The 13,744-nt window shown below is 35.0% G+C and overlaps 1 protein-coding gene across 1 annotated transcript in view; it reads right to left on the reverse strand.

Annotated features, from left to right (window-relative positions):
* The window catches only part of LOC106138050 (transcriptional activator cubitus interruptus), a 97,472-nt gene that overhangs the window by 44,027 nt on the left and 39,701 nt on the right, over window positions 1–13,744 (reverse strand). Inside the window, exon 3 of the mRNA XM_013339064.2 lies at window positions 11,815–12,203. Within this exon, the coding sequence (XP_013194518.2) occupies window positions 11,815–11,978 (164 nt within the window). The 5' untranslated portion in view covers window positions 11,979–12,203. The remainder of the gene's footprint in view (window positions 1–11,814; window positions 12,204–13,744) is intronic.

The raw sequence follows: 13,744 nt of genomic DNA on the forward strand, positions 1-13,744 counted from the left end.
ACTGCGCGGACAGCCCTTGGGGGGGTTTGACCTTTAAGAATAACAAGGGATGCGTGGCGAGGTCAAAATGATTGAATAATAAATCTTAATTAACTTAACTTGTATTTAGGAAGAAGATAACTAATAGAAGAAATTTCTTAAGCTAAGAAGTGGCTTTGTACAAAACTTTTGCGCTCTTAACTTCTAGAACCTGGGCTAACTGAGCGGATCTCGATGTTTTTTTTAAATTGTTTCAAATGACGTAAGAAAAACCACAAAAAATAGATTTTGGTTAAAAATACGGGAATTTTTATATTATTAAATTTTATTTTCTTAGACGTGGTACCCAGTTAGATTGATCGTGATATTTTACCCCCGTGTGTCAGTCGTATTCTAAATTTCAACGGAATCATTCGACTCATATAACGTACAAGGGGTTTCATCCATGTTTTGTCTTTGTCTATGTCCAAATGCTCACTACCACAATCCATCTAGTTTGTAATTGATTCTGCGCCTATTCTGTTAAATCGGCAAGGGATGAAGCAGTGGATATGCGAATTTAAGTACAAAAGCACGCGGGCGATGCCGCGGGCGAAGGTAATTACATAAACAGGTTCAACCTTCACATGATATCTAAATAAGGTGCACCAGCCAACCGACCCACGCAAAAATAATGCAAATTTTATGCAACACCGAAAACTTCAAGTGGTAATGAAATTGTTAAAAAGTTTTTATGTCTTTTCACAAATGGACTCTCAATTTAATAAAAACTGTGTACTTGCTGTTAACTTGAATGGCTGAAGCCACAAGCGAAAGCGGGAAAACACATGTATGTTACATGTAAGTGCGCACACGCATACACACACACATAATCGAAATTACGACGGAGCCATAGCCTGAGTCAAAAGAGTCGAAGACACTCGAAGATCACCTTTAAGTTGGATTTAATCTATAACAGATTTTATTTTGGACATAGAATTCATGTGAGTGTGATACATAAAAGAAAAACAAAGTCAAAGTCGCCTTTAACTTGGACTATAATATTCATATTTATTTAATAAAGTTTACAAATGGTATTTTTATACCTTTCAAAAAAAATATATATACCTACGTCGTAACAAACAAGTATGACAGTAAAAATTGTAATTTATTTTAGCTCATTTACTCATAACATTTTGTTCAAAATTGATATGTTAAATTTATGGTTTTCGTTCAAAGTTATGGCAAGTACCTTAATTGAGTTACCCGGTGTATCTTTTTTTCGGGAAGAGAAGCAGCGTCACAAGACGATTTTTGTTTACAGAACACATCCACAACCCAGGTTATTAAAAAAACATTTGTCACTAAACTGGCCGGTAATAAAAAGACTACAAAGAAATATTCTTTTTTTAATCAAAAAAAGAAATACCATTTGTTGACGCCTATTTGCAAGAATTTTTCGTATCGAGGTCAGTGATGATATTAAATTGTTCTAAATACTACATGAACATAACCTTAATAGGACTGATACAGAAGCAAGATAAGGCTAAATACTCGTCATGTTCCAACCAAAAGATTTATTGTTTTCTTCAACAAGGCAGAATATACTCTAAATCATGCGTTTAGGGATTAAAATAAAACAGCCAAATTACGTAAAGAAAAGGTAGTTACTAAGAAAATGTTGTTTCAAAGTTAATTTTTAACCCCTCGTCAGCGCAGACATGCATAAACAAAACCCTGAACAAATTTAACCCTTCACGCGACTATATTTGTTCATTCTTATTTAGACGTATGGCTTAATTCATAAACGATACTTCATGTTCACGAGATGTCCCACAAGCTACAATTGAATCATTCTAAAGTTTTGAATCGAATTATAAAATTATTTTTATCAGTGACACAAATATTTTTGAAAGAAATATCTTTGCTTTGTTGCAAAATTTTAGCGGAAACTGCTATACTTTATTAAACCCTGTAATTTTTGTAAAATTACGTGAAGGGTCTTAACTGACTTCATTATGAAGACCAACAGTCGAGTCTATTTACAAGATTTGGCGACTGGTCTACATTGCGATACAAATGAGCCAATAAATAAGCAACGTCCGACGCCTACTAAGTTTCTGAGGCGAGACGCACCAGACGCTTTTATAATTAATGAGAGAAAAACGCATACAAAGCAGTAAAAGTGTCAACAGATGCAGATCAACATGTTTAATGTAGGTAGAAATCTAATTATAGTGGTTCCGTGTCGCCTAATTGTGTTACCTTACTTAAACATACATACATACATACATAAAATCACGTCAAATTCAAGAGACCGGTTTGGTACCTTCGTTGACAAAACGACAATTCTTAAACAAAGTGATCAATTAAAACAGTTTGAAAATAAAACAACTGTTTTGCATTAAACTGAATCATGTGATAAGATAAAGGAACGTTTCAAGATAAAGAAAACTAAATCTAAAATATTGTTTATTGTAAAATGGCATTTCAACATAATTTTATTGTCGAATTTTTTTTTTTCAATTACTATTAATTTTCATTTGTAATAACCAGATTTTTACGCTCTTCGCTGTCATTACCCGCTCAATCTTATGCCTTAACCGCTATCATTCTGTGATTGTTGTCTCTGTAAACACGTCAACAGGTGCGTGGTTTCCGAACGAACGCTTTGATAACGTATTGTGTTACAGTTACACTTTTGGACAACGTTCGGAAATGTAAATGGACTTGCAGACACATCATTAGGATGTTTGTTGAAGAAATTTTTTGTGAACTAGCACTGTACAATATCATATATATACAATACATATACATATACGTACATAATAAAGTCTTTATCTCTCACGGGGTAGACAGAGCCTCTCAATGTCGAAACCAGTGAAAGGCATCGTTCAGCTGTATGGCTATATGTGCAATGGATTAAAATTCCATTATACTATATACGCGCACTATTTTAACTGTTCAAACCCTTAGCACAAGACTTCACATCTTTACCCCTTATGGGCCAGACAGAACTTTAGTCCCGAAAATACTCGAATTTCAGATACGTTAAGCTTGTATCCAGCTGAACTATCCGGCACAATGATGGAACTGAGCTTCAGTGTAAGTTTCTCGATTATGTTTTGATAAGCTGTAGCACATTAAAGTTGAACGTTAAAGTTAGGTAATATGTTAGTTACCTTCTACAGATAAGGATTTGACTGAATAAAACAACAGATTCTCAATTTTTTCATTCCAGGAGGTTTTATTGCTTATTTATTTATATATTTATGTACGTCAATAAAAAAAAAATAGAATAGAATAGGTCCACGACAGGAAAATTTGAAGAAAGGCATTGGCCAGCGTACATAATAAGATATAAACTTACATAAACTTCCTTAATTTGTATTTCTCCCTAATCTTTGGTATAAAAACCAAACATTCCGGAAACGAGACTTCGCTTATACGATTTCCAAAGCCAATTTAATTTGTATACAAAATATAAGTCATAAAATACTGCACAATAGCTAAGTACATACTTCATTATTGGGCCTTCCGCGATAAACTGTTGCGACTTGCGACTTGCGACAAAATCGCGCCACTGCAATACGCGCGATTGTGTGCGACCAACCACCGTGGCGCATTTAATGTGATAAGGGTGCGTGTACACTGAATGACATTGAATAGCTTTAAGTCTTAGAATGATAGCTTGTGTCGTTCGTATGAAGAGTGTTAGTGGTCAAACAGTTAAAAGATGCCTGACTGAAAAAGCGATAGGTTTCAATCCAAGCACGGTCGTACTTAGCAATGACTCTTTTTTGAGTTATTACACTAGTTTGAGTGCTAACCGATGCTCGTGCGGCCAGGGAACACAAAACACATCGTGAGGAAACTGTACATTTAGAAAACTGGATATGTAACCATACTTCAGTATGGATTCCCTGCAAAGTTTTGATTCGAGTAATACTTCTAACAAAATATAATAATAAATTATTTTTTTGTTATGTAATCAAAGAAGTTATTTAAATATTAAAATGTGTACAATACTAAGAAAATCATTCCCCGTGGCACAGCATTTGTGTACTTACCTTTAGGTGCTAAGAAACAAAAACAGAAAAGTCTCGGTTACGTGTTTAACCTCCATTTTCAACGGGTTTTTATTCCTGGTCCTTTAATTAAAACCTTTTAAATCTGCTTCAGTGAGATTTGAACCCGACTGGTCCTGATTAAAAGGATTTACGTGTTTTGATTCCTTATAGATCGACATGACTTCAAATTAATCGATTATTTTCTTTCTTTTTTTTCCACGATTTGATTACTTGACATACACATACACAGATTGAGCTAGCCCAAAAGTTATAAATACTAATAATGTTAAACATCAGATAATATCTAATTAAATCAGAAAATAAACCATTTTTCATCAAGACCTGCTCGAGAATTGAACCCGGGTCAGCAACCAGCTGTGATTTAGAGACCAAAACAGTGCTACGACCAATTATTACGTCGCCTTCCTTAACTGATCTGAGTTTGAGTGCCTACTTCGTTATATTATTTTTACATGGAACCATAAAAAAGGGAATACTTTTTAAGATCAAAGTTTCTTGAAATACCCCCGGAGCCATAAACTTAGCAACAGCTTGTTTGTTTAGTTTCTGTTACTCGTACAATCTCAATTAGGGTCTATATTTGCACATTCAAATTGAAATTTTCAATTGCACAAAGTTAACTTACTATAAATTACTACTTAATCAGTCTGTCTGAATAAATATTATTCCATTTCATTGATATAAGGTTTGAAACCCACCTGCGATTAACGTCGCTTCCACGATCTATAGCTAGATCTAAGGCTAGGTTTCCATCAAAGCGGAGAGGCGAGGAAATGTATTTTGAATAACCAATCAGATTTCGTTATTTCTACATCTCTTCGCCTAGCTTCGGTAGAAATGGATCAAACTAAGTGGAGTGGATATGTCTAATGTATATCTATAAGAGCTAGATGTGTAGCGAAGAGCCGGGCGCGGTGCGGCATATCGGCCGCACTCCTATGCGATTCTGTAGACAGCGCTTCATTGAGTTTGAGCTACCGCCGTACACATCTCTTCTCAGTATGGAAACGGGGCTTAAGGCTGGCTACACACCTGCGTCTAATGAAGCTCAGATCATTCGACAAAAAGTATAGCTACTGTGCGCGCACGCAACATCGCATGTCGTGGATTATTTTTATTTTATCAACGGGTGCTACTGTTTGGCATTGGAATAAATAAAAACACCCTTTTCTTTTTGTATGAGTTAATGTTAATGTTCATCTCTTTTTGTGCAGGTTACCAGCACTTCAGGATAGGGCGGAAGAAAGTCTCTTTCTTGTCCATGTCGGAGAAGACGACTTAGGGAATTACCAATATCAATCTACCTTGGAAATATCTATGAAAAAGGACTGTCGTCTTAAAAAATATTAGATATGGAACGGTGGCAACTAAAAAAAAAGTAATTCATTCGTATAAACATGGCTTTGATTCTTGTAATTGTTGACTGTGCCTTCCCGCAAGAGATAAAGATGTGATATATATGTGTGTATGTTTAACATAACTCATATAAACACTACTTAATTGTGTCGTATTTTTATTCTAAAAATACAACGAAGTGGGAGTCCAGTTCAGATGACTGATTCGTTAACGATATGCAATTAACCTAAATAACAATTTCAAAGGAACGCCAAGTTTTTCACCGAGAAATTTCGAAATAGATATGTCACCTTCATAATATCACTAGGTTATTCCCGCAGCTTGAGTTCCCATGGGAATTTTGGGATAAACCCTTTTCTGTAGTTCTTTTTCAAGAATATGAGCTCTATCTACCCCGCATAGGATATTGACACGATTATTCTGAATTAATGAAAATCCCAAATCTCAGTTTTCTATGTCCAGTAGTTTCAAATAAGGTGTGTTGTTTGTTAGTCAGTCAGTAATTAATGCAAAAGTTTATTAATTAATGTCTTTGACATAAGTACCTATAACAAATATAAATGTATACTTTTTCCACTTAATAGAAGTAAGTGTAATTTAGTTAAAGTCATAAATATGATACATTCAAATCGGCCAAATGTATTTTTAATTAAGTTTTTGCGACCTTTCAAATGACTTTAATCGAGATTACGGTAAATCAATAACATGATTTGACATTAATATGTCAATTTATGATAATTGCTAACAGTTTTCTAGGAGAAGAGAAAAGTCTTTCCACTTACCACAATCCCTTCTTACCTCTTTCGTTTTACCCACATTAATTACTCCTCTAGCTAGGGAACTTTGGACCTGACCTTTCTCCAATACATTCACTATGTGATCAGACTTAAACTTAAGATTCTTCTTTCAGGTCATGGGCTAGCAACCTGTCACTGTCTGAATTTCAATTCCATCATCAAGCCATATTTCTGAACTGTTGCCTTTCAGTCTTTTAAAGACGGTTGACACTGTCTATCCCGTAAGAAATAAAGACGTAACGTATGTGTTTAGTTGACAGAATAACTAAATTTATCATCGGACAATGCCCTGTCGCCGGACGGCGTTGATGGTCAATTTATGACCGGAAGTTGTTTTATAGGAGCGATTGGACATTGGGAAGCTTCGGGGAGCTTTACGAAACTTTAGGGAAGGGACTTCGGGTAGGCAGGTAGCCATTTTTTGTTTGAACAAATTTTTGTTGTCTCAATTTGAGATTTTCAAATATTATCACAGGTTTAATGATAGTGCTAATGGCGGTTACCGGATACTGATACCATAATCATTGCGAAATTCTGAAGAATTAGTGTTATAGATTTGGATGTCATTATAGCTGTTATACTTAACAGAAACTACTAATTTTGCTCTAACCAAAATATAACTTTTACATTGGTTAATCTGGTGCAAGCTTCCATGCTTCAGTGTTTGCCAACTGCTTCTCTTCCCGTGAAAATTGTAAAAGCCAATCAACGGAAAGGCTTATAATCTAGGAATTGTTCTCGTAGGCGATTGGCTAGCAACCTATCCTTTTGCATCTCAGTTCCATCTTAAGATGTAAGACAATTTGCTAGCCCATCGCTAAAAGAAGAATCCCAAGCTTATTAGCTTATCCCTTAGTCGCATTTTACGATTCCATTGGAAAGAGATGGAGTGGTCGTTTTCTAAACGAAACTGATAATAAATGTATATTTAAAAATATATTTCACTATATTTAAAACTATTTCACTAACTGTATTAAAATACAGTTAGTGAAATAGTTTTCATAAGAGACCGCAGTGAATGCGTACCTTAAACAATTTAATTTTTAATCCAAAGAAAACAGTGCGGCGCTGATTTATTAGCGTCCCGCTGTGTTTGTTTGCATGCGAATATAAATGTCGAGAACTAATTAATGTTTTACGAGAAAGTGCGTGTAAGAAAAGATTTGATGTTTCCACGTGAAATAGTACGTACGGATTTATTTAGTGTGATCGAATAACCTTCGGTTAGTCGTGACGTTTTTTGGCAAAGTAGAATTATTTATATTTTCTTTTTTATACAAAAGTAGATGTTGTAGATGGTGAGTAAAGGGCAAAAGCACAAAGGAGTAGACAAGAGTACATCTTTCTTTTTCCCATTTATATTCCTTTTTAGCTTCAGTCACATTCATCAGTCCTTTCATGCAAACTCGTCGTTTATTAGTCGTTTGAATCTGAGATAGAGTGGATTGAAGATCAATCATAACCAACCACAAGATTCATGATTATTTTCACATGATTAAGTATTTTTAATCGTGAGTACATCATTACTCAACAATTTAAAAATGTATGAAACCACTGATTGAAACAAAAGTTGTTTTGTAACTTTTGGATGGTTTCCAATTCTTAGCAGGGAAACATGACATTGGATGAGTGATTTTCAAAATATATACAAGATCAAATAGGTGACGTTCTGGTCAAAGAACAGATGAAGAAACTAAGGAGTTTACATGAAAAGATTGATGAATGTGAATGAACCAAATGCATTGCAATATGCTTGGAACCCGAGGACTTTCCAATGTTTTTTAACTTTGTTTAGTTTTCGGCATAAGACAGTTTAAAGTCGAAAAGCATCAAGCACGCGATGAAAGTAACAATAAAGAAATTATAATCCAAAACACATTTATAGCTTCACAAGAAAATAAAATTTGAGATTATCGTAAGTCTGATTGGAACGAGCCAGAATGAAATAATAAGACACCGTCGTAAAAACTCATAAGGCACCGTCAAATTAATGTTATGACAACTACAACATGACAGCTAAGGAAGATTCGCTGATAGAGATACAATTCCTAATTACTTCGGACACTTCGAAATCGACTTTTTAGAACAATGGTTCAACCACACACGTCGTCCAATCACGCCGACTTTTGTCTTTACATCGATTATAATGGTTGGGGTTCTGCATTTTTTTTAGGTTTTATACAAAGAAGGAAGAACGGTTGATCTCTCAATTTGGTCTCTTCAGATTAGATCTTCATAAATGTCTTTGCAATGTGGACATTTCCTTATATACTATTAACTATTATCTTTCTCACTGGTTGCAGTCTTTACTACTACGCTTCGAACATTTCAAACACATTTCACATTTTATTAGCTTGAGAATCTTTGTCAACGGTTAGCTAGGATTTGTATTAAGCGTGATATAGGTATCTAAAATTATTAATATTACAAACAAATTCATTATTCTGTCGCCATATCCCAGTATCAACCCGCCGACTGGGATTCCTAATAACAAACGAAGTATGATTTTCACTTACTGATCTGCATATTTTTTTCTTTCAACCTATATTAAACCTAATGTTTGGACTCGCACATTTCAAAAGACGAACATTATTACACACTACGGATCTCTCACGACTTTAATCACACTCGCACTTGACCGATTTTTTCATCTCGATGATTTGTGAGGCAGGACGCAGTCACAATGACTCCGTAGTGGGATGCGGGCGGGAGAATAGCTCTTATTATGGCTGAAATGCTTTGTGTCGACACACATGTGTGAAACGAGAGATTTCTTGGGAAACCCGCCTTGAACGGCACTAGGAAGTTAGCGGCTGAAACAATGCCATCTTAACACAAAGCATGAATAGGAACCCATTATGGATATAATGTGTTCATATGTGTTAGTATTGTATGGTAACATTTTTTGAAGACCAAAACCTTAAATTATAACTAGATTTTCATCAAGTTGATGTTTTCAGAAGGGTTGAGTAACAAATTATATATTACTGAGCTTTAAATTTACTAGGCAGTAGGATGAGGATATTTCCTTGAAAGATCCAGCACCCAGCAGGAAATCTTATAGAAATATTGTAAGTTTTCAGTACACAACGTAATCGAACCACTGTTTTAACCAATATGCTTTCCAGTCAGTCAGTTTCCAAAGAAACTTAACAAACAATCTGAAAACGTTGAAGTAGAATTAATAGGTGAGCTGGCACGCGATACCAATCTATCAGTTCAAAGGCTCCGGCTTAATGAATCAAACGACAGGCGACTCGCAACACCTCTTTTGTGGCCGGACAAAATTGACTTTGACGGGGCGAACGGAGCCAAAATAACCAATCGTGTCCAACCCATTGTGCGTGCTATAAATAGATCAGTTGGAAATAAACACGTGGTGGCAATTATCGCAGCAGCGGGTTAAATGAGGCACCAAGGAACGTCGTTAATGGGCACGCCGAGCCGGAGGCATCCGGCTTCAGATCCGAATAGTGAGAATTCAGAAATGACTTTACAAGCACTGCTGTCGACTATGGCGCAACAAAAAGATGAAAAAACAAATATAAAATTTCGGTTGAGTTAGAATAAACGTCTTATTTTACAGATACTTAAGTGCTGTGAGGAGAAAAAGATTAAAAAAAGACATGGTTGCGCTAGAAATTGCGTTATCCATCTATACTCACATTATGATCCTTGAGGCACATAAAGTAAGAATCGCCTGACTTCCGAGAAAGCATGTATTTATGCTACCAATTTTATATCCGATTTTATATTCAACGTAACGAGTTACGCAATCACAATAAATAAGACGTAGATATAAAAAGTTTATTGCACGTGAGGGCCCTTAAATAAATTGAAGCCGCTGCAGCTCATCCATCTCTGTGTGAAAGATTTAGGGTACATCTACAGCTCCCTTCTTCATATACAAAACCTTTATTGATACTTCTTCAATAACAATGTATGAAATATTGCAACCGTGGCAGCGCACGATATACGAGTCGCATCAATCAGCGCGTTAAAATCAACTGTTTAGTAAATTAACATTTCACAATTTTAATTTCGAGTGCACGAGTGTAGAGGCTGGGCGTTTCTTGCGTCTGAGACATTAATCATCTCGTGGGCTCGAGCCTAGACCGCGCTATACATCATGAACCCTTTGAGATACGACTACTCATTTGTTGAAATGCATCGTCCGGCTTTTATTAACGTACTAACATTGTAAATGTCTCAATCCATTTGACGACTTCCTGCTCGTCACCAGTCAGGGGCTTGATTCAGGTGCACCGCGATCGGTTCCTCAACTTTACGATATAGTTTTATTGTGACCTGTTACAGAAGATTAATGTTGTCGTCAAATTGGTCGGCTTACGTGTCCGTTGTTGTGCAATAAATTATCATTAAGTAACACCTTGTCTCACCTGGACTCGGTTTTATGGGCTCTCGGCCGTAAACCACGGTTAATACGCCGAGTCTAATCTAATCTAAAAATTTCTACCTGCTCCCGATATAAATTCTAAAGTGGATGAACGTAAAAAAGATACTGAATTTGTAATAAACGTAATGGAATGGCAGATCGGTAAAGGTGCACTGAGCGAATGTGAATTTTATTGACGATGCATAAAAAACTGTTACTTTTTTAATTGAATGTGCGCCCAACAATGTTGGATGTATTGAAAAATTGTTGACTTGCAAAAAAGTAGTCCATGCAATTATGCAATAAAAGGTCTTGCATGTCCTCGTAATGCTTAATGAACCAGTGTAGCTTATAGGCCAAGCCAATAAACAGAACACAGATACTAGACGGCCGGATAACACGAAACGACCAACTCACTAAAGGACACTTGCATTTTGAGCGAATCATAATAAAATTACATATGTAGATGAATTCGTCGATATGAAAGCGGTTGGCCATTCGGATTATGATAAGTGAGGCACTAAAAAGGGAATAAACGTTGAAGTGTTGCCGGTATAAGAAATTGGCATAAGCAATGCGCAACAAACATGAATTTTCAAGTAAGCCATTACAAATGAAGTTTTAATATTTAATGGTAAATCGTATATTCCAATGAGGACGAGTTGAGGAGCGACTGGAATTATATTCATTCAGTTGCTGAATGCCAAGCGTTAAACATACACACCCCAATATTAACGAAAGCTGGTAAGTTACTATAATCAAGAGAGACATGTAAAATGATTCTGGATGATACATATAGTGCTTCCTTAAGCATTAAGTTTTATTGCTATGTCATACTTCTCACAAAAATAATTTCACTCCTCAAAACAATTGATTAAACTTTTAAATTTACATTAATTTTATCACAACAATAAATATTACATGAAATAGTTTGAAACTGCTTTTTGATTATAATTATTTTCAAATACATACTTTTTTTAAATAAGAAGAACACTCAGTTATTACCTAGTGGTAAAATATAGCAGCCATTGTTTATACTTGACTGTAAAGCAAGTCTTGCTTGTAAAATTTATATCTACAACAAATTTTTTATTTAATTTTTTTTTAAATGTAATTTTAATCTGATACTATACTTTCTTAGAATTGATAAATTATGTTATATATAACAAATTACATTTTTCAAAGCTCTTACTTATGTATATGGTATGGTACTCACTGCGCATGATGATGATAATGCGTGGCGTGGTGCATCGCCGTAGCCGGTGCCCCAGGCGGGGTCGAGGCATGGAAGGCTGCAAACGCCGACGGGAACTGAAGAGGCAAGAAACTACCACTTCCCGCAGTCCCAGGACCGCCCACCGATTCCCGATCAGGCATCATTCAAAATCCTAACACTTTAACATCATCTAGTTCTCCACACACAAATTTAAAATCACCGATTCCACTTATAACACCTAAGTCTCTTTCTTTAGCACCAATCAAGTCAACTCTAATCGTATGTTATGCATTTTCTTCTTCATTATCATTCTCTTATTGATCTTTATCGTTGTAACCTTCATTCTTTATCGACGTTCTGCTTTCTTGCACCATTCTTTTGTTTTGCACCTGAAACAAAGACGTAATTACTGTTAATTATATTACCTTGTTTAAATTCGGTAGTCGCGTTGGAATTACTAAATTAAAGAGTTTTTGTACCGTGTAAATACTTAATGCGTCTGACTTGCGTGTGCGCTTGTTATTTCTCAGCCCCTATTATACAAACTAAGAGGATCTTGGAAGTGAAACTTACAAAAATGTCACAAATAAAGTGCAATTTCAATTATGATTACAAATTAATCATAAGATCTAATCGAATTCTTCCGTTGTAAGTGACTGACTGTCAAACAACGGAACACCGTAACTACTAACCATGGGAAGGTAAAATAAGAATATACTATATGTGCGCAAGACTTTTAAAAATCACTAAGAGATGGTTTGTAGTAGTTACAGAAAGCCATAGTTATGGACGAAAGAAGGATTTTTTTTTAAAGTTTCCATCCGAGTTTACGTTATTTTGCCCCCATTATGTCTCCATTTTTGAAGTGAGGGAAACATGTAAACTGTTTTTGCCTGAGTATATCTTATGAAAATACCCATTTCAGGAGATGTTTGCAATGTAAAGAAGTATTTCATTAATTTTTTTAACGGTCTGTACCTAATTATAAAGGAAAAACAAAATACTATTTCAATAACTGGACAAGTACAAGAATCTTGCACCCGTGCACTTGGTAAATTTTAAACATACATTTTTAAAATACAATTGTGTCCTGCCGTAATTACTGCTTCCTTATCCTTAAGTTTATATAGCTTACTTAACATTGTTAAGATCTCTACATAAATAATAGTTGATAATATATTAATTTATCTCTATTTTATTTTATCCACTAGTTATTGTAGGGTTTTGATTTCAAGGGAGTATTCAAAAATCATTCCTTACTAGATACTTTCGTCACAACTTATCTACTACTAAATACTTTCGTCAAATTTCAGCGCAATTAATTAAAAATTTTCGACTTTGCATTAACAATTACGACCACGACCACTCTGACAAGAGTGTAACGCATAAGAAGAAGAAGATTAAGAATTATAACAATTAAAAGTCAAAGGTGGTATATAAATAAATATATATACCAACTTTGACTTTTATTCTTGAGATAAATACATAGATTAATGTATCTTAGAAAAAGCTATACTTAATTGTTGATACTTAATGCACCGGTTGCATCCGATGGTTGCAACAAATAGTCATCATAACAATTCAAGTCATATTATTTTATGCGACTTATGCCCACTGCAGGTAAAGCCACAACTCCACTAATTTGTTTTCTAAGCTACGCTATGTACAGCGAATGTGTGACGACAATTTATTTATAACATTGTTGAGCCTTAAAGGTCAAAAGTAAACCAAATGCTATAATAGCATTATCTACAAGGCGTGAATCTCAATCGAGATACTGAAATATACACAAATGTTGTGCACACACCTATAAAAGGTGCAAAATATCCCACAAAATAAATATCGAGAGCAGCAAAATTAAATCCCATCCAATATGTACTTGTTTTCCAACTGAACAATTAATATTATGAGCAGTACTTCCTTTTTTTTT

Source organism: Amyelois transitella, chromosome 25 (assembly GCF_032362555.1).
Source record: "Amyelois transitella isolate CPQ chromosome 25, ilAmyTran1.1, whole genome shotgun sequence".
Classification (NCBI taxonomy): domain Eukaryota; kingdom Metazoa; phylum Arthropoda; class Insecta; order Lepidoptera; family Pyralidae; genus Amyelois; species Amyelois transitella.